This window comes from Ranitomeya variabilis, chromosome 4, assembly GCF_051348905.1.
Source record: "Ranitomeya variabilis isolate aRanVar5 chromosome 4, aRanVar5.hap1, whole genome shotgun sequence".
Classification (NCBI taxonomy): Eukaryota; Metazoa; Chordata; class Amphibia; order Anura; family Dendrobatidae; genus Ranitomeya; species Ranitomeya variabilis.
This window is the reverse complement of record NC_135235.1, coordinates 566,824,266-566,847,566: the sequence shown is the minus strand read 5'-3', so window position 1 is coordinate 566,847,566 and position 23,301 is coordinate 566,824,266. Positions and strand designations below refer to the sequence as shown.

At 43.9% G+C, this 23,301-nt stretch overlaps 1 protein-coding gene across 3 annotated transcripts in view; it reads left to right on the top strand.

The window, feature by feature from the left end:
* Positions 1-23,301, top strand: part of SYCP2 (synaptonemal complex protein 2) — a 551,324-nt gene that overhangs the window by 395,676 nt on the left and 132,347 nt on the right. For all 3 annotated transcript variants that reach the window (XM_077252835.1, XM_077252834.1, XM_077252836.1), the window contains one exon: positions 6,682-6,855. In XM_077252835.1, coding sequence (XP_077108950.1) covers positions 6,682-6,855 — 174 coding nt within the window. The remainder of the gene's footprint in view (positions 1-6,681; positions 6,856-23,301) is intronic.

Genomic DNA, 23,301 nt, shown 5'->3' with positions numbered 1-23,301 from the left:
TTCACTTGTTAAAGACTAAACTTTAGACAGAAAGGCCCACAAACAAACAGCAACTGAAAACCACCGCAGTGAAGGCCTGACAGAGCATCAAAAAGGAGGAAACACAGCGTCTGGTGATGTCCATGAGTTCAAGACTTCAGGCAGTCATTGCCAGCCAAGGGTTTTCAACCAAGTACTAAAAATGAACATTTTATTTAAAATTATTGAATCTGTCCAATTACTTTTGGTCCTTTTAAAAACAGGGTGGCACATGTTAAGGAGCTGAAACTCTTAAACCCTTCATCCGATTTTAATGTGGATACCCTCAAATGAAAGCTGAAAGTCTGAACTTCAACTGCATCTGAATTGTTTTGTTTAAAATTCATTGTGGTATTGTCTATAACCAAAACTAGAAAAATGTTGTCTCTGTCCAAATATATATGGACCTAACTGTATACAAATACCAATTCCACCCAGTACACGCCGATGTCGGTCCGTACTAGGAATGATGATGAAATAGGATTGATCAACTCTCCAACTAACGGAATAACCACAAATGCATTCACGAACGGGGTAAATTCCCCATTAGTAGAGTCCAATACTGAGGTAAACACCCAAATCCCAAATCCTAACCTCAAACAGATTTTCCCAATTGTCTATAATGGCAGAAGATATAGAAACAACCGCTGAATGGGAAGAACCCACTACAAGTTCAAACAGTAGCGTGCCTCACCAAATCCCAATCAATAAATCCAACATCAAATATCATAATAAAACCAATTTCAGGAATAAACAGGCACCAGCCCCAATTTCCAGTATTAACTCCAAGAGAATGCCGAACAGAATGTCCAACAGTAGGAATAGGGTTTTGAATACAATAGCCAAAAAACCAATTGTACAATCAACAATTAAACGGGATTTTTTCCACCCCCCCCAAACTCAAAACCAAAAGAGGCAAGAGGGGTGGGAAACTCGCACAAAAGAAAACTCTAAAAAAATTATCAAAAATCCATACGCAAAAAATCTTCAATCTCAGTTCATATCAACTAACCCATCGTGAGGTAAACCTCCTATAAAAAGGTCTAAAATTCGCCCCTACGGCTACGGCTAATCCTTTCAACCTATACATTAGTATTAAAAAATGCATGCGCAATCTAGCTCTAAAGAAATATTTTTGAAAAAGGAAATCAATAACAATAAAAATTCCTATTCAACCACAACCACAATCAATGCTCAGAATTTTATCCATACGAATGTAGCACTACAATCCACATTAAATCCCATCAATGAATACTCCAGTGCCTTCCAGTCTTTTGAAACCCTAGTCACTACAGACATTAAAAAACTCTGTAGAAGTAACTCAAAATATATTCCACATAACCTTAGTACTAGTGAGAGGAAATCTATATATTATTGACCTCCAAAAGAATCACGATATAGTCATCCGCCCAGAGGATAAGGGTGGGGGCATTGTGGTGTTAGACTGCACTATAGATCATAACGAGTCGCTAACGACACTGTAACATACAAGAAAATGAACTGTAACCCCATGGTTAATTACACTAAGAAACTAAATATTTTAGCCCAAAAAGACAAATCATTAGGGGTGCTTAATAAGAAAGAATTTAATTTCATAAACAATTGAACCCCAAGAATAGCTATATTCTACCATATACCAAAGATCCATAAAACACCAAAAATCCCCCGGGGCGCCCAATTATATCGGGCATTAATTGCCTAACTGCCAACCTGTCCAAATATGTGGATCTTACAAAAGTGCATGCCACTAATCCCAGCATATTTAAAAGACACCACCCACACTATACAAATCCTAGAGCCTATTATTTGGCAGAGCAATTATATCCTAGGCACTCTGGATATTAAATCCCTGTACACGGTAATCAACCATGAAAAAGGATGTGAGTCGGCCAATTTCTTTCTACACGCTTTGGGGATATACAAGGAACCCCAAATCCAATTAATTCTGGAAAGCATTGAGTTCATACTTCAACACAATTATTTCCAATATGAGAAGCAGTATTACTTACAAACATGGGGCACCGCAATGGGCACACGCTTTGCGCCCAGTTACGCTAATCTATACGTAGGCCACTGGGAACATCAATACATCTTTAAGGAAGGCCCATTGCATACAGGACTAAAACTTTGGCATTGTATTATCGACGATATCCTGTTCATTTGGGAGGGAACTACAACAGAACTCAATCTTTTCCTTTCAAATCTGAATAAGAATCAATTTGGCCTAGAATTTACCCTCACCATTAGCAATTCCGAGGTCAATTTCCTGGACCTGACTATTTATGTAGAAAATAGCAGATTAAAAACAAAATGTTTCCGTAAACCAGTAGACTCAAACAGCTTTATATATCTTACAAGCTGTCACCTTCCAATCTGGCTCAAAAATATCCCCAGAGGACAATACACCCGCATCAGGAGAAATTGCACAAACTTGGATGATTATAATGATGAATCTACCCACATTACCAAACAGTTTGAAGCCAAGGGTTGTAAAGCACAAACCCTTGATGTGGCTCGACAGGCAGTTGGTCGTATACCGAGAGAAAGTCTTTTACACAAAACTATAACAACAAATAATCCCCCTGATATCCAACAGCAAATAAAAAATTTACCCATAGTCACACAATTCCATTCAGGGTATAAAAAGTTTATAAACATAATCAAGAAACATTGGCCCATCTTGCAAGGTGACAAAAACATTGGTGACTTACTACCCGACAACCCCAGATTTGTTTATACTAAGGCTCAAAATTTGGGCCTTCTCCTAGCGCCAACAGCGAAACCAGTTCTCTCAAGGACAGGGGTACCCGTAAAAACAGCAGACCCTCACAAGTTGGGATTTAGGCCATGCGGCAGATGCTCGTGCTGTAGACGCACATCTTTTGGAAAGTCGGTCCAAACTATGTTCACAGATTCAAGTGGCACTAAGCAATTTCATATTAAAAACAGCATAACCTGTGAAACGACAGGGGTAATCTATTTATTACAGTGCCCCTGTAAGAAAATATATGTAGGCCGAACTAAAAGGCCCTTAAGGGTCAGAATAAAAGAGCAACTAGACAACATCCAGAAGGGTTTCCAAGGTCACCCCTTATCCCGCCACTTTTTAGAAAAGCATAACAAATCATGCGCAGGTGTTCTTTTTTGTGGAATTCAAACAGTCCAGCAAAACCCTAGGGGTGGGGATTTTCTAAAAGAAATGTCCAGGATTGAATCCAAATAGATTTTTACGCTGGACAGCCTGGCCCCCAAAGGACTCAATCATGAAATTGAGTTATACGCTTTTTAATTTTTAAAAAAATCTTTTAAGCTAAGTTATTGCTACCCATCCATCTATGTAAATGCGGCATTTGGGTTATGGATCCAGTTGGGATCCCGTCTAGGACCTTACAGTTTTAACCCCATTATGTTATATTTATTGCAGAATTTGCTTTTTATCCAAATCCGTAGGTATTTATTACTACAGTCGTTGCATTACCGGATCAGATTCAAGTAACCTGACCTTTTAGACACACACTTATTTTAATTTATTATATTAATAAAATTGTTCAGTTTTAACCCATTCATTTCTCATTTTCATATTTTCCCCTCTATACACGTGATCCAGTTCAGGGGCATTGAACTTTTATTCACTTTATTACAGTCACCACATAGCCCATCAGATTACGCAGCTCTTAATCTATGTATGCCCCTTATTCTTAATCTCCACACAGCCTTATGCGCTCCAAATCCAGGCTTATCTTCTTTTTTATACCAAGCATGCTGCATTCAAACTAATTTACCATCCAATAGTCCCATCAATTAGGTATTGGGGCTAGTTTCTTCTGAAGGCTCCAATCTACCGTATATACTCGAGTATAAGCCGACCCGAGTATAAGCTGACCCCCCTAATTGTGCAACAAAAAACTGGGAAAACTTATTGACTCGAGTATAAAGGTACCGTCACACTAAACGATATCGCTAGCGATCCGTGACGTTGCAGCGTCCTGGCTAGTGATTTCGTTTAGTTTGACACGCAGCAGCGATCAGGATCCTGCTGTGATATCGCTGGTCGTTGAACAAAGTTCCGAACTTTATTTGGTCGTCAGACCGGCGTGTATCGTCGTGTTTGACACCAAAAGCAACGATACCAGCGATGTTTTACACTGGTAACCAGGGTAAACATCGGGTTACTAAGCGCAGGGCCGCGCTTAGTAACCCGATGTTTACCCTGGTTACCAGTGTAAAATGTAAAAAAAAAAAAACTACATACTCACCTTCGCGTCCCCCGGCGTCCGCTTCCCACACTGACTGAGCGCCGTAAAGTGAAAGTGAAAGTACAGCACAGCGGTGACGTCACCGCTCTGCTGTTAGGGCCGGCGCTCAGTCAGTGCAGGAAGCGGACGCCGGGGGACGCGAATGTAAGTATGTACTGTTTGGTTTTTTTACATTTTACGCTGGTAACCAGGGTAAACATCGGGTTACTAAGCGCGGCCCTGCGCTTAGTAACCCGATGTTTACCCTGGTTACCCGGGGACCTCGGCATCGTTGGTCGCTGGAGAGCGGTCTGTGTGACAGCTCTCCAGCGACCAAACAGCGACGCTGCAGCGATCAGCATCGTTGTCTGTATCGCTGCAGCGTCGCTTAGTGTGACGGTACCTTAAGCCTAGGGTGGAAAATGCAGCAGCTACCGGTATATGTCAAAAATAAAAATAGATACCAATAAAAGTAAAATTAATTGAGACATCAGTTAAGTGTTTTTGAATATCCATATTGAATCAGGAGCCCCATATAATACTCCATGCAGTTCTTTATGGCCCCGTAGATGCCCCATATAATGCTCCATGCAGTTATGGCCCCATAGATGCCCCATATAATGCTCCATGCAGTTATGGCCCCATAGATGCCCCATATAATGCTCCATGCAGTTATGGCCCCATAGATGCCCCATATAATGTTCCATGCAGTTATGGCCCCATATAATGCCCCATATAATGCTCCATACAGTTATGGCCCCATATAATGCCCCATATAATGCTGCTTGCAGTTATGGCCCCATATGATGCTCCATACAGTTATGGCCCCATATAATGCCCCATATAATGCTTTATGCAGTTATGGCCCCATATAATGCCCCATATAATGCTCCATGCAGTTATGGCCCCATATAATGCTCCATGCAGTTATGGCCCCATATAATGCTCCATACAGTTATGGCCCCATAGATGCTCCATATAATGCCCCATATAATGCTCCATGCAGTTCTTTATGGCCCCATAGATGCTCCATATAGTATTGTGCCACATGTAATGCTGCTGCTGCTGCAATAAAAAAAAAATCACATACTCACCTCTAGTCGCTGCCTGCTGCTCCTCAGCGTCCCATTTCTCCGCACTGATTGTTCAGGCAGAGGGCGGCGCGCATACTACTACGTCATCGCACCCTCTGACCTGCACAGTCACTGCAAGAGGACGGGAAGATGGAGCGGCGCCCGGCGAATGGAACGCAGACAGGTGAATATGAAATACTCACCTGGTCCCGGCGCTCCTGACGCTGTCCCTGCCTGTCCCGTGGCACCGCAGCTTCTTCCTGTAATCAGCGGTCACCGGTACCGCTCATTACAGTAATCAATATGCGGCTCCGCCCCTATGGGGGTGGAGTCCATATTCATTACTTTAATGAGCGGTACCTCGTGACCGCTGAATAGAGGAAGAGCTGCAGCGAGGGAGACAATGGGACAGGCTGGGACAGCGTTAGGAGCGCCGGGACCAGGTGAGTATGCGACGGTCCTCTCTCCCCCTCACCCGCCGACCCCACTGTCAACCATGACTCGAGTATAAGCCGAGAGGGGCACTTTCAGCCCAAAAATTTGGGCTGAAAATCTCGGCTTTTACTCGAGTATATACAGTACACCTTTTTTCTTTTTTCGATTTAGTGCACTAATCACGCTGCAGTCAAACCAATTTACCGTTCATTAGCCTCATTAACTAGGTAGGTAGGCAGGTTTTTTCTGAAGGAGGCGGGCGGCCAACCGCTATATAAGGGGAGGGCCCCATGGGGAACTCCAGCCCTGACGAACAAGGATTGCATCCTTCAAAACGCGTTGGATTGGTTTATCCTCATACGTGCCCGCCCACTAGCCGTGTGATGACACAGTACTCGCCACGCCCCTTCCACATTCCGCCTTCGCTTCGGCGTTGCTTCCGGCCGGGGCACGCTAGAAGTTGGCGGTTCCTGCCTACTCCCGGCGCTCATCCACTAGAGCTACTTTGTGGGTACTGAAGCGCAACCTCAATCCCCCGATCTCACGATCCTGCACCACGAAGCTGGTCACCCAGCATTGGGAGGATTCACGCACGCAAGTCAGCTTTATTCCAGGATCCAGTAAGTGCAAGTGTACTTATTTAAAGATTTTTTCTATTCAATATGCATCGCCCTCATGCTTAAACTCCGGGTGCAATTATAGGAACACATAATAGCGCAGGTGATATACTATTGTTTCGCTATAATTAAAAGCTGTGTAATTTTATACAGTGTGATTTGGCTAAGTTTTGTCCACTTTGTTGTTACTTTAATGCATTACTGGTTGTACTTTTGTTAATTCCGAAGAAAAATCTTCAGGGTTTTCACAGGTCATTTTCCAAACTACTGATGTCCTAAAACGTCATTTTTGCTTACTTAAAGGAATTTTATGACATAAATGTGAGCAAAAAGGCCACATATAAGACATCTAAGCAGAGTAAGTGCAAACGCCCACGGCAAGCAGCTGGTAAGAGGAAAAATTCTACCGAGAATTCCAATTCTGAGTCTGAAGAGGAGTTCAAGCTGCCAGGCAAAAAACAGCCCCCTAAACACAAGGTAAGTATTCAAAACCAGGGTCTACTGGTCTCTGTATTTAAGAAAGACAAAATCCACATGAAAATCTGGAAAAAGAAGTGTATGTATCAACAAGTAAAATAAACAGTATTTTATTTAACCCCTTAATGACCGCCGATACGCCTTTTAATGGCGGCAGTTAAGTGTACTTATTTCTCAGCGCTGCTTTTTAACGGTGCTGAGAAATAAGTGTATAGCGCCCCCCAGCATCAGAACATGATTCGGGTCTGTTTTTACCGACCCCAATGTTGCGATCACCGTTATTCACAGAATAAAGGCGACCGCAAAAAAAAGTCTGATTTCTTATTTAACCAGAGAGAAATAGGGTCCCCCGAATTCCCGGTAATGCCCCCAGCCAGCGGCGTCTTCTTCTGGCAAGAAAATAGCGGACACATGCGCAGTGCCCTGCCGAGATTTGCCAGCCGACACCCAGCAACAATACAACATTTTTCCTATTCGTTCATTTTGATCACTGTGGTAGACCCTATCACAGTGATCAAATTAAAAAAGTAAATCAAACCCCCCTTTATCACCCCCTTAGTTAGGTAAAATTAAAATAAAAAAATGTATTTCCATTTTTCCATTAGGGTTAGAGTTGGGGCTATTGTTAGGTGTGGGCAAGGGTTGGGGTTAGGGTTGTGTTGGGGTTAGGGTTGTGGTGTTTGGGTTGTGTTGGGGTTAGGGTTGTGGTGCTGGGGTTGTGGTTATGGTTGGGATTATGGTTAGGTTTGAGAGTAGGGTTAGGTGTGGGTTAGGGGTGTTTTGGGATTAGGGTTGTGGTTTGGGTTATGGTTAGGGTTCGGATTAGGGTTAGGGGTGTGTTGGGGGTAGGGTTTGAGTTAGAATTGGGGGGGTTCCGCTGTTTAGGTACATCAGGGAGCACCAACCGCGACATGGTGCCCGCCATTGACTCCAGTCAATTTTTGTGTTCAAAAAGTCAAACGGTGCTCCCTCCCTTCTGAGCCCTGCCATGCGCCCAAACAGTGGCTTTCCCCCACATACTGGGTGTTGGCGTTCTCAGGAGAGATTGCACAACAAATTTTGTGGTCCATTTTCTCCTGATACCCTTGTCAAAATAAAAAAATTGGCGCCGAGATCTCCATCTGTGCATGCGCCACCCCCAGGCGGCCATTTAATAATAATAATAATAATAATAATCTTTATTTTTATATAGCGCTATCATATTCCGCAGCGCTTTACAGTTTGAACACATAATCATCGCTGTCCCCGATGGGGCTCACAATATAAATTCCCTATCAGTATGTCTTTGGAATGTGGGAGGAAACTGGAGTACCCGGAGGAAACCCAGGCAAACGCAGGGAGAACTTAAAAATGTTCATTTTCCCAGAGTCCACCTCACAGGAAACTATGGAACTGCAGGGGGCCCTGGCCTTTCACAAAATGTCAACAGAGCCCCCCACAGTACCTGAGACACCCGCAGCAGCATCGGACACCCCCTCAGCACCGCCGGGCACCCGCAGCACTGCCGGACACCCCCTCATCCCAGCCTGAAGCAGCGGTACCTGTAAGTTATATCCGTATTATAAGACGCACCCCCATTTTCCCCCCAAATTTGGGGGGACAGAAGTGTGTCTTATAATCCGAAAAATATGGTATGTTTCCAAAATTGTGCTGATGTAAAGTTGACATGTGGGAAATGTTATTTATTAACTATTTTGTGTGACACCACTCTGATTTATGGGTAGTACAAAAATAAAAAATTTGAAAATTACTAAATTTTCAAAATTTTTGCCAATTTTCCATTTTTTTTTTCATAAATAAACCCAAGTTATGTCAAAGATATTTTACCACTAACATGAAGTACAATATGTCACAAAAAAACAATCTCGGAATCAGTGGCATACATTGAAGCGTTCCAGAGATATAACCTCATAAAGTTACAGTGGTCAAAATTGTAAAAATTGGCTTGGTCATTAAGTACCAAATTGGCTCTGTCACTAAGGGGTTAATGAATCAAGACAAAGTAATAAATGCAAAATAATTAAAAAAGATGCCTCCTGTCAACAAGACTTCATTGGTCCTTTGGAAAACAGTTCAAACTACTTGCGGAAAGGGAGTAACTAAAATAAAGAGTACTATAGAAAGTGGACCTGTTTGGCTATGTGCCTGTTACTGCAAGAGTCAGGAGTGTATAGGTCCATAAGATCATGGATAGCTGAAACAGCATGTATATGTGAATCAGGGTAAAATTGAAAAAATATTACGATAAGGTGCCTCAGTGTATGTGCTTACTAGAATAAAGTGCTTTCATTTATACAAGAGGTCCATGGTGGAATGAATAAACCCGATTTGTCAATATATAAAATGCGTAAGTCTGCAGCAGCATAGAAAGATTTATTGCATATGTTTTTTTACCTCATAGGAGGCAAGTTCTGAGTGACTGTTGCATCTCCCACGCGCCCTATGGAAGAAAAATAGGCGAAACGCGCATTGGGGTGGGAGATGCAGTGGATAAACCCATCAAAAATGTAAAGAAGGAGCGTATTTTATACAGTGTTTTTATATTGCAGCACGGTGGCGCAGTGGATAGCACAGCAGCCTTGTAGCGCTGGAGTCCTGGGTTCAAGCCCCACTAAGGACAACATCTGCAAAGAGTTTGTATGTTCTCTCCGTGTTTGCGTGGGTTTCCTCCGGGTACTCCGGTTTCCTCCCACATTCCAAAGACATACTGATAGGGAATTTAGATTGTGAGCCCCAACGGAGACAGCAATGATAATGTGTGCAAACTGTAAAGCGCTGCGGAATATGTTAGCGCTATATAAAAATAAAGATTATTATTATTATTATATTGCACTACAATGTGTCTGTAAAGTCATGGTGCACTTTTGAACAGTCACTGGAAAACAACAAAAAAACGATAGAAATGTGAAATCTGCTCCAAATAAAAGAAAAACTCTCCCAGTTTCATACCTGTTCATTGCAGTTGGATGTGGGCTCCATTTGTTGCCCTACACACATAAAAACGATAGTATAGTTCTTGCCACACACGGGTAAGGGCGTCTGGTGTAACAGAGTGAATAATGTCTGTGATTCTCTGTTCTAAGTGATTAATGTCGATGAACATGTCCACAGATATAGAAGGTCGCCTCATCGCTAAACACAATCTTCTGCAAAATCTTGCATCATTATCAATCTCATGAAGCATATCTGTAGTAAATGCGCATTGCTTGGGTCTATCCTCTAATTTGATAGCGTGCAACAGCTGCAATTCGTACCCCGTAAAACACAGACATTTCTTTAACACCTTATGAACTGTAGTCTTGCTTAGGTGTAATTGTCGAGCACATGCATGCACAGATTTTTTAGAGCCCTTAGGTAGCTATCCTGTATAGCCTCTACAGACTCGTCACTGACTGATGGCCTACCAGAACGGGGTTTCTCCACCAAACTGGTGGCGCTTCGTTATAAACGCGCCAATATTCACGTAGCACTTTAATCACGGATTCAAATTTAGCGAGTCACAGAACAAACTGAAGCTTCCTCTGTACCGTCCACATCTCGACTGGCATGGAAAACCACACAGCTGGCATAAGCTTGTGGTTGCTTGATGTCACAGACCTGGCAGTGTATTAATCGGAGTTCAGTTTATCAGGGGTTAATATGACTGGGGGCTCAGCAACAGCTTAAATGAGTTTGTGTTGTTTGATTGGTTCTTGTTGATGTTTCCTCTTGAACAGGTCTGATATGATTGAGCCATAGAAAGGGCGCCAAAATGTAAACTATAAATAGATCCAGTGACTGGTCAAAAGTGCACCATGACTTTACAGACACACTGTATTTGCAGCAGATCTGTCGCAGATTTTTCTGCTGCAAATACTGAACATGTGCATATACATACCCTATATTCACAATACTCAAACACAGCTTTTTTGCTGCATTTTTTTCTGCAGCCAAAACATGCTGTCTTGGCAGTAAAAATGTTGCATTCAAAACGCCCGTTTCCCAGTGTTTTTGCTCTGTTTTTAATACATTTTTGGATGTGCATTACACTGATAAACAAAAGGGTAACAATGTTTTGAACTATTGCTTTGAACGTGAGACTACCAACATTTTATACACAATCATCTTCTCTATCTCACATAATTGACTTGCAACTATTTTGCATATTAGTTATGCAGTTTCTTGTCTTGTCACTGCATTGTTACTGTTTTGTTCCGGTGGCGGAAATTTTTTTTTATTCCTATATATTACAAAATGCTACCTGTTTTTATCTTCCCTAATACTGTAGCTTACTGTGTTATTGTTATGATTTCCAAGCAAAAGAGATCACTGGTTCAAATTGAGCAGCCATGAAGGAAGATTTCCGAAAAAAAGAGAAACCGCAACATCTAGCTCATCGATAGCGTTCTCTGCCAAGAAAATTGCCGAAATGCATCATGTGCGTGCCATGACAGAAGAATACAAAATGAAGTTGTTCGTCCACACATTCAAAAGCCAAGAGGTTGGGACATCCAGGCAAAATATCAGTCAGCAAGTCGGCTCATTGCAAGGTCTAGCAGTTCAGGCTCCACAAACTCGATAATGGCTCGTTTGCTTCATAATAGTGAAATCACAGACGTCCATGCAAGCACCGTGCGACCTACATTACACAAGTCTGGAATGATGGACCAAGAAAAAAGGTGAAGAAGCTTCGACTTCACATCCCTTGAGTGTTCCTCTCCCTGGCAGGAACAACAACAGGCTCACTGCCACGGCACTGTCTCCGTTTCCCAGGTTTCAGGGCTCACGCACGTCATGCAGGTCTCCCGGCAATGCGCTTAGGCCGCGTGTGCGTTCCCCATGTAAAAGGCAGTGCGCCTATAGGATTAGGTATTTAAGATGCCCTCCCCTCTGGGTAGATGCCTGAGCAACTTCATTACCTAGTGCGTGTCTCTAGCTTCTAGTCCATTCCAGGTCCCTGTTTCTGAACCCATTCTGCTATCCTGTACCTGTCCAGTGATTCTAAACCCAACCTCTGAACCAGCCATTCTTTCAGAGCTGAATCCATTCTGTTTGAACCAGTACCAGTATCCTTACTGCCAGTGATCATATCCTACCTGACACTACAGGCCATACCTTCGTCCTTGACCCCTTTGGTCAGCTTCTGCATTGGCAGAGACTGCCCCGTGCCTGGTAGCTACCTGCAGCACAAGCATAAACTTGCCACCAGAGACTCTAGTGAAGAACCAGGTAGTCGTTTAGTGCAACCCTCCAGGGTAAGCCCGACCCATGGCGCAGTGGGTGCACTTTCACCAGCTCGATAAGCGTCTGCTCAAGTTTGCAAAAAAGTACGAAAAGTGGTTAGTAAATGATTGGAAACTGTTGATTTGGAGCAATGAGACAAAAGTCAATACTAGTGTCACAGGTTTACCGCAACAGAGATGAGCCAGAAGTCTCCAGCGATTCAAAATAGCAATGCATGCGGCCCAGGAATCTCACAGAACTGGAAGATTGTTCCAACGAAGAATGGATGAAAATTCCTCAAACAAGAATTGAAAGACTGTTGTCTGGCTGCAAAACTGTGGTACTTTCAAAAGGGGGTGCTACTAGATACTAACCATTCAGGGTGCCCAAACTTTTGCATTGCCCATATTTATTTTTGTAATTTTTAAAATGTAAAATATAAATATACAGGCGCTTCTCACAAAATTAGAATATCATCAAAAAGTTAATTTATTTCAGTTCTTCAATACAAAATGTGAAACTCGTATATTAGATAGTCATTACAAACAGAGTGATCTATTTCAAGTGTTTATTTCTGTTAATGTTGATGATTATGGCTTACAGCCAATGAAAACCCAAAAGCCATTATCTCAGTAAATTAGAATATTTTATAACACCAGCTTGAAAAATAATTTTAAAATCCGAAATGTTGGCATACTGAAATGTATGTTCAGTAAATGGACTCAATGCTTGGTCTGGGCTCCTTGTGCATCAGTTACTGCATCAATGCGGCGTGGTATGGAGATGATTAGCCTGTGGCACTGCTGAGGTGTTATGGAAGCCCAGGTTGCTTTGATAGCAGCCTTCAGCTTGTCTGCATTGTTGGGTCTGGTGTCTCTCATCTTCCTCTTGATAATACCCCATGGATTCTCAAAGTTGTTATGGTCAGGCGAGTTTGCTGGCCAATCAAGCACAGTGATACTATTGTTTTTAAACCAGGTATTGGTACTTTTGGCAGTGTGGACAGATACAAAGTCCTGCGGGAGAATGAAATTTCCTTCTCCAAAAAGCTTGGCGGAGGGAAGCAAGAATTGCTTTAAAATTTCCTGGTAGATGACTGCGCTGACTTTGGTCTTGATAAAAAAAACTGGACCTATACCAGCAGGTGTCATGGCTCCTAAAACCCATCACTGATTGTGGAAACTTCACACTAGACCTCAAGCAGCTTGGATTGTGTGCCTTTCCACTCATCCTTCAGTCTCTGAGACCTTGATTTCCAAATAAAATGCAAAATTTACTTTCATCTGAAAACAACACCTTTTACCACTGAGAAAAAGTCCAGTTCTTTTTCTTCTTGGCCCAGGTAAGATGATTCTGGCGTTTTTCTGTTGTTCATGAGTGGCTTGACACAAGGAATGCGATACTTGTTGCCAATGCCCTGGATACTTCTGTGTGTGGTGGCTCTTGAAGCAACGACTCCAGCAGCAGTCCACTCCTTGTGAATCTCCACCTAATTTTTGAATGGCCTTTTCTTAACAATCCTTTCAAGGTTGTGGTTATCCCGGTTGCTTGTGCACCTTTTTCTACCACACATTTTCCTTCCACTTAACTTTCCATTAATATGCTTGGATATAGCACTCTGAGATCAGTGATTACTCGCTAATCCCGCCCCCTGCACAGTAGCTCCAGCCCCACCACATCACCACATAATCCCGCCCCCACCACATTACCACACACAATCCCGGCCCCACCACATCACCACACATAATCCCGCCCCCCCACCACATTACCACACTCAATCCCGCCCCCACCACATTACCACACACAATCCCGCCCCACCACATCACCACACATAATCCCGCCCCCCACCACATCACCACACATAATCCCGCCCCCCACCACATCACCACATATAATCCCACCCCCCACCACATCACACTTGCTAATCCCGCCCTCTGCACAGTAGCTCCGCCCCCACCACATCACCACACACAATCCCACCCCCCACCACATTACCACACACAATTCCACCCCCCACCACATCACAGATAATCCCGCCCCCACCACATTCCCACACATAATCCCGCCCCCCACCATATTACCACAGATAATCCCGCCCCCCACCACATTACCACACAGAATTCCACCCCCCACCACATTACTACACATAATCCCGCCCCTACCACATTACCACACATAATCCCGCCCCCCCAACACATTACCAACACATTACCACACATACCACCCCCCCACCACATCACCACACATAATCCCGCCCCCTGTACAGTAGCTCCGCCCCCACATCAGCCATAATCCCGCCCCCCACCCCATTACCACACACAGTCCTGCCCCCACCACATTACCACACACAATCCCACCCCCACCACATTACTACAGACAATCCCACCCACCACCACATTACCACACACAATCCCACATTACCACACACAATCCCACATTACCACACACAATCCCACCCCCCACCACATCACCACACACAATCCCACCCCCCACCACATCACCACAGATAATCCCACCCCCCCACCACATTACCACACATGATCCCGTCCCAACCACATTACCACACACAATCCCGCCCCCACCACATTACCACACACAATCCCGCCCCCACCACATTACCACACATAATCCCGCCCCCACCACATTACCACACATAATCCTGCCCCCCACCACATTACCACACACAATCCCACCCCCACCACATTACCACACGAGGCTCCGTCCCCACACATTACCACACGAGGCTCCGTCCCCACACATTACCACACGAGGCTCCGTCCCCACACATTACCACACGAGGCTCCGTCCCCCCACATTACCACACGAGGCTGCGTCCCCACACATTACCACACGAGGCTGCGTCCCCACACATTACCACACGAGGCTCCGTCCTCACACATTACCACACGAGGCTGCTTCCCCACACATTACCACACGAGGCTGCTTCCCCACACATTACCACACGAGGCTCTGTCCCCACACATTACCACACGAGGCTCCGTCCCCACACATTACCACACGAGGCTGCTTCCCCACACATTACCACACGAGGCTGCGTCCCCACACAATACCACACGAGGCTCTGTCCCCACACATTACCATACGAGGCTCCATCCTCACACATTACCACACGAGGCTCCGTCCGTGTAAGCGCTATTGAATGTTGTCATTATTTACTTTAGTTTAATCACTAGCAGCGTTAGATAGCAATGAGCGTGCCGAGCGTTAGCTGGCTGGAAACAGCTAGTACAATATATTTGTGGAATAAATGTTATACTGTATATATCCCCAATATTGTCTATTGTTGATATAAAGGTGGTCACTACAAGATACAATAAATACAGTGCTATACATTGAAATGCTAAACAAAATCTGAATCAATTTAACATTCCAAATATGGATCATGGGGACCAGGAAATTCCATGAATATCCTATCAGTATCAGTATAACAAATGTACTGCATACATAGCAGGAAAAATGTTTTAAGGTGAAAATGCAATGTAGCACTATAGCTTGTTCAGACAATCAATTAGAGGACCAATTGGTGCAGTGTATAGACAGGACAGGTCTCCCCCGTGCACCCCGACGCGCGTTTCGCCCTGAGCTTCGGGGGGGTGGGGCGTGTCTCAGTGAGGAGAAATAGGCCTTTTTAAATAGGACTTGGCCAACAGTGGTTCATGTGAGCGGTGAAGGGGCGGATGAAATATTAATGCCTTCGCCACATATCGGCGCATGATGTGTCCGTCATGCCCCTGGTAAAAGGCATTTCCGGGAATGCGCTCGCTGGAATGCATGCTGGAACGCAAGCGAATCCAGAGCCGAGCGCTCCCGGAAGTGCGTGGGGCTATGATGGGCCACGCATGCGCACTGCAAGGATGGCATTATATGCATTATATGTGGTAAGTCCGAACAGCACAGATCTGCACATACAAAAGAAGGCGAAGATAGGGAAGGGTAAAGTGAAGTGTAAATATAAGTGAACGAATAAAATATAAAGTGATATGAATAATCAGAAGTTAGAAGTGACCCTACCAATAAATTTAAAATTAAAACATCCTATAATAAATTCTCACAATATTAAGGATATATAATTAGAAAGGTGCTAGGGTGACACAAAAGTGCACCATTGTGGCAGTGACATCACCACATGAAATAACTAAATCAGACCTTAAAGAGAGGTCAGATAATGAAGTGCTGTAGTGCAAAAGAGACAGTGAGTCCAAAATTTTGTGACAACGTAATTTTATTAATAATGACTGTAAAAAGTAACATTAGTGCGAAAGTGATATAAAATCTAAATAATTCTACAGTGATATGAAGTGCATATCCTTTTTTTTTTTATAAAACTATACATCAAGTAGGTGATCCTTAAATAATGAATCTAAAAATCTCTAAAGTGTATATGCCTATAGCCTAATAAAAAAGTGACCAAATTTAAATCTCCCACGGCCACTATATATAAATCTTTATATATACCAAGTAATAAAAAGATTGTTTAATTTATCCTAATAATAAGTAAATAATTAGGTTCAATTTAATCTGGATATATTATCCCAGATACATATATGGGATGTGAGAAAATAGAAGTAATCTTTTTATACCATATTATTCCATACAAGGGAAAGGGAATTTAGGTATAAAGAGAAATGAAAATACATTCTATGTTGATAATGTCATCCATTTCATCCCATTCTTGCGGAACCTTTATAAGCCGCCTGGATCAGAAACAGGTCAAGTAAAACCGCCAAATATAGTCATCACCATGCAAACCACCTGAATAGAACCATCTAATAAAACAAAAAATTAATAACTGACACAAAGCATAAACATAATATACACTGCTCAAAATAATAAAGGGAACACTAAAATACCACATCCTAGCTATCACTGAATGAAATATTTCAGTTGCAAATCTTTATTCATTACATAGTGGAATGTGTTGAGAACAATAAAACATAAAAATGATCAATGTAAATCAAAATGAATATCCCATGGAGGTTAGGATTTGGAATGATACTCAAAATCAAAGTGGAAAATCAAATTACAGGCTGATCCAACTTCAGTGGAAATGCCTCAAGACACGGAAATGATGTTCAGTTGTGTTTGTGTTGCCTCCATGTGACTATGACTTCCCTACAACGCCTTGACATGCTCCTGATGAGGCGGATGGTCTCCTGAGGGATCTCCTCCCAGACCTGGACTAAAGCATCCGCCAACTCCTGGACAGTCTGTGGTGCAACGTGGCATTGGTGGATGGTGCGAGACGTGATGTCCCAGATGTGTTCAATCAGATTCAGATCTGGGGAACAGGCGGGCCAGTCCATAGCTTCAATGCCTTCATCTTGCATGAACTGCTGACTTACTCCAGCCACATGAGGTCTGGCATTGTCCTGCATTAGGAGGAACCCAGGGTCAACCACACCAGCATATGGTTTCACAAGGGGTCTGAGGATCTCATCTCGGTACCTAATGGCAGTCAGGCTACCTCTGGCGAACACATATGGAGGGCTGTGCGGCCCTCCAAAGACATGCCACCCCACACCATTACTGACCCACTGCCAAACCGATCATGCTGAAGGATGTTGCAGGCAGCAGATCGCTCTCCAAGGGGTCTCCAGACTCTGTCAGGTCTGTCACATGTGCTCAGTGTGAACTTGCTTTCATCTGTGAAGAGCACAGGGCGCCAGTGGTGAATTTGCCAATCCTGGTGTTTTGTGGCAAATGCCAATCGTCCTGCACGTGCTGGGCTGTGAGCACAACCCCCATCTGTGGACGTCGGGCACTCAGACCATCGTCATGGAGTCGGTTTCTAACCATTTGTGCAGACACATGCACATTTATGGCCTGCTGGAGGTCATTTTGCAGAGCTCTGACAGTGCTCCTCCTGTTCCTCCTTGCACAAAGTCTGAGGTAGCGGGCCTCCAGCCTCTGGACACTATGCTGACAGACACAGCAAACCTTCTTGCCACAGCTCGCATTGATGTGCCATCCTGGATGAGCTGTACTACCTGAGCCACTTGTGTGGGTTGTAGAGTCCATCTACCACCAGTGTGAAAGCACAACCAACATTCAAAAGTGACTAAAACATCAGCCAGAAAGCATTGGTACTGAGATGTGGTCTGTGGTCCCCACCTGTAGAACCACTCCTTTATTGAGTGTGTCTTGATAATTGCCAATAATTTCCATCTGTTGTCTATTCCATTTGCACAACATCATGTGAAATTGATTGTCAAACAGTGTTGCTTCCTAAGTGGACAGTTTGATTTCACAGAAGTTTGATTTACTTGGAGTTATAATCTGTTGTTTAATTGTTCCCTTTATTTTTTTGAGCAGTGTAATAAAATAATAAAATTGAGTCTCCTCACAGTTAAAAGGATGCCTTCTGGCTATTACAATTTAAAGAAATGCTGCAAACCCTAAATTCTCATTAAGACCTTGTGGGCTCATGGAACCTAAGCGATAAATGACGGCGCCATCTTTCTAGAGAGAGAAAAAAAATCCTCCTCCAAGATGGCGGCGCCTGCGCAATGGCAGCTATTAGTGATCTGATAGCTGCTACTGCACAGGCTCCACCATCTTGGAGAAGGAATTTTCTTTCTCTAGCAAGATGGCACCTCCGGCAGCTGCGCTGTAGCAGCTATTGGATCACCGATAGCTGCTACTGCGCAGGCACAGCCGGTGTCATTTTCAAACTTTTTTTTCTTTAGGAATATCAGGAGAACAGCAAATAAATGAATTATAAACAGTACATATGCGATCAGGCTGCAGCACAGGTGCCACCGCCGGTGCCTGACTGCAGAAGGTTTTTTTTCCCCCCAAGATATATATTGTGAGGGGTTGACTCACTCAGCTGCTTTACCAGGTAGACACAGGAACCGTACTGATAGTAGTTCACCTGATAGTTTATTATATACAGCATAATCTTAAGTGGGGTTCAGGGCAAATAAACAGAGCCATTCTGTCATAATGGTAAAAGAAAACAAAAGGTAACATTTAACAGAGTCCTTTCCCTGCAGGCAACACGCACAGCACCCTTAGCTCCCCCAGGAGCTATATGGGAGTTTCAGCTCTCCCAGCACACCACCCCCACTGACTGTCATGGCCAGGTATTTAAAACCCCATGTGATGATCACATGACCTTGACATCACACAGGTGCTGTCAGGACTCTGCAAGTGGGGATACAGTGGACCTCCTACCAACCGCTCTATGATTTTCCACTGAAGCCAGCCCATAACATAACTTAACCCTCTCAACACGTATTTTAGCTTGCTGGAGGAAAACTATTCTGGTTTTACATCACTGACGCTAATATGTGCAGTGACACATCACCCTTCATACACTGTGCCAGTGACCTTATCACAATATATTATTCATTATGTGAACTACGGGGCAGGTGACTGAGTAATCAATGACCCGTCAGAAGCCATACACATGAATGCCTAAGCAGAGCACCACATGAAGACCCACACACACACACACACACACAGGCCTGCCCTGAAGCACAAGCATATCATTAACTCAAAACTGCAAGTAAAGGTTAAACAACAACCACAAGACGGATTTCATCAACCAAGGTATCATTTTAATCAGTATAACTGCTCTGACCTGACACTGTAGGTTACTGTGCATAATCTTGCTGACAGGTTCCCTTTAACTGTTCACAATAAGGGTATGTGCACACGATGCGGATTTGCTGCGGATCCGCAGCGTTTTTTGAGGTGCAGAAACGCTGAAGATCCGCAATTGATTTACAGTACAATGTAAATCAAAGAGGAAAAAAAAATGCTGTGCACACTTTGCGGAAAATCCGCTGTGGAAACGCTGCGGTTTAAAAGAAGTAGCATGTCACTTCTTTTTTGTGAATCTGCAGCGTTTTTGTACCCACTCCATTATAGAAAACCGCAGGGGTAAAAACCGCAGCAAATACGCAAGAAAACCGCAGCAAAAATACACAAAAAAACGCTGCGGAACCGCACAAAAAACCGCAGGTGCGTTTTCTGCCAGGAGAGGCAGAATCCGCACCAGAAATTCCTAAGCCTAATCCGCAACATGTGCACATAGCCTAACAGTAATTTTGACCATGGGTGCCCAAACTTTTATATGCCATTGTATATATGTGCTTTGCCGAGAGTGTATGTTTAAGAAAGTTAGTTTTATTCATGAAAAACGCTACAAAAAGGTTCCGAAATGCTGCAAAATACCTCTGAATTTTTTGCAGTGAATTTTAACTTTCTCATTGCTTTCTTTGGGTGACAAAACGCTGGTACAACACAGGGTATGTGCACACGTTGCGGTTTTTGATTCGTTTCCGCTGCGTTTTTGGATGCTCGGAATTGCCTCAAATCTGCAGTGCATTGTGCACACAATGTTAGTCAATGGGAAATTCAAAAACGCTGTGCACATGCTGGAGAAAATAACGTGAGGATTCACAGCTTTTTTTTCTGCAGCTTTTTTTTCTGCAGCATGTCAATTGTTTGTGCGGAACTGCAGTGTTTCTGCGCCCATTGACTTCCATTGTGTCAGGCCAAACCGCAGAAAACCTGCAGATGTAAAAAAGATCTGCAGTTTTGCTGCGGATGTGGGAGTGCGAAACGCTGCGGCCCGGGAGGAGGGAAGTGTGTGGGCGGTGACTGTGTGCGTGTCTGTGTGTGCGGGCGGGGTCTGCGTGTGTGTGGGTCTGAGGGGCTGTGTGCGGGGTCGGCAGAGCTGTGTGCGAGGGGGTCTGCAGAACAGACAGTAGTAGTAGTCCCATCATCCGGCTAATGTGTTGAATGTAAAAAAAAAACACATACAGTACATATATAGTTCTTACTCACCATCTACACCTAATTCCTGAAGCCCTCGCTCACCTGAAAAAAAAAATTAAAATAATAAACCAACAATATACTGCCTGTGTCCGACGTAATCCAATTAATACGATTGTCCCATGACGATCTCCCATGGAGAGCTGTTGTGAATTCTGTTTTTGGGCTCCCTCTGGTGGCTGCAGATGGTACTGGGTGACTTGCGTTCCCTACGGTCTCTGGCATCCACCTGTTCCATCAGGAAGTGGGAGTTCCTATTTAACCTGGCTTCTCTGTCATTCCCTCGCCGGCTATCAATGTATCAGTGTGTCTCTGTTACCTTTGCTACCTGCTCCTAAAGCCTACAGGACAAGCTAAGTCTGGATTTCCCTGTTTCATGTTTGCTTTCATGTTTTTAGTCCAGCTTGCAGATATGTAAATCTCTGCTGCTGGTTGCTCTAGTGGGCTGAAATTACCACTCATGTACCATGAGTTGGCACATGAGTTCAAGTAATTTCAGGATGGTATTTTGAAGGGTTTTAAGCTGACCGCGCAGTTCACCTTTTGTATCCTCTGCTATCTAGCTTTAGCGGGCCTCATTTTGCTGAATCTGTTTTCATAACTACGTTTGTGCCTTCCTCTCATTTCACCGTCATTACATGTGGGGGGCTGCTATTTCTGTGGGAATATTTCTCTGGAGGCAAGAGAGGTCTGTGATTCTTCTGATAGGGGAAGCTAGATCTCCGGCTGGCGCGAGACGTCTAGAGCCCCCCCAGGAACGTTCCCCGGCTGCTGCTAGTTGTGTGTTGAGGTTCAGGATCGCGGTCAGCTCAGGTTCCATCACCCTAGAGCTCGTCCTGTTTTTGCCCGTGTTCTTTTGTTAATTCCCTGCCATTGGGAACATGACAGTATAGCCGGCCCACAAAGTGTTAATTGTATTGGCTGAAGTAGGAGGAAAAGAAGTCTGAGGAACCTTTTTTTTTTTTTTTCCTCTCTCTTACTCAGAGTGTGCTGCCTAGCCATAATTGCAGCCTGCTGCTTCTTTCCTCCTCTTAATCCTTGAATGGCTCTGACCTCAGCTGTTTAACATGGACGTCCAGAGTTTGGCTTCCAGCCTGAATAATCTTGCTGCTAAGGTGCAAAATATACAAGATTTTGTTGTTCATGCTCCTGTGTCTGAACCTAGAATTCCTACCCCAGAGTTTTTTTCTGGGGATAGATCTAGTTTCCTGAATTTCAGGAACAATTGCAAACTGTTTCTTTCTTTGAAATCTCGCTCCTCTGGAGACCCTGCTCAGCAGGTTAAGATTGTTATATCTTTCCTGCGGGGCGACCCTCAGAATTGGGCATTTGCATTGGCACCAGGGGATCCTGCATTGCTCAGTGTGGATGCGTTTTTTCTGGCATTGGGTTTGCTCTATGAGGAACCTAACTTAGAGATTCAGGCTGAAAAAGCTTTATTAGCTCTCTCTCAGGGGCAAGATGAAGCAGAAATATATTGTCATTAATTTCGGAAATGGTCAGTACTTACTCAGTGGAATGAGTGCGCCTTGGCTGCCAATTTCAGAGAGGGCCTTTCTGAGGCAGTAAAAGATGTTATGGTGGGGTTTCCTGCGCCTACAGGTCTGAATGAGTCTATGACAATGGCTATTCAGATTGATCGGCGTTTACGGGAACGCAAACCTGTACACCAGTTGGCAGTGTCTACTGAACAGGCACCTGAGACTATGCAATGTAATAGAATTCTGTCCAGAAGCGAACGGCAAAACTATAGACGGAAAAATGGGTTGTGTTTTTATTGTGGTGATTCAGCTCATGTTATATCAGCATGCTCTAAACGCACAAAAAAGGTTGATAAGTCTTTTGCCATTGGCACTTTGCAGTCTAGGTTCATTTTGTCTGTGACTCTGATTTGTTCATTGTCATCCATTTCCGTAGATGCCTATGTAGATTCGGGCGCTGCCCTGAGTCTTATGGATTGGTCATTTGCCAAGCGCTGTGGTTTTTGTCTGGAGCCTCTGTAGGTCCCTATCCCCTTGAAGGGAATTGACTCTACACCATTGGCTAGGAATAAACCACAATATTGGACACATGTGACTATGCGTATGACTCCCGTTCATCAGGAGGTGATTCGCTTCCTTGTACTGTATAATCTACATGATGCCCTAGTGCTTGGTCTGCCATGGTTACAAGCTCATAATCCAGTCCTTGACTGGAATACAATGTCTGTGTTAAGCTGGGGATGTCAGGGGGTTCATGATGATGCACCTCCGATTTCCATCGCTTCGTCTACTCCCTCTGAGGTCCCTGCGTTTTTGTCTGACTATCGAGATGTTTTTGAGGAGCCTAAGCTCAATTCGCTCCCTCCTCATAGGGATTGCGATTGCGCTATAGATTTAATTCCTGGCAGTAAATTTCCTAAAGGTCGTTTGTTTAATCTGTCTGTGCCAGAGCATACTG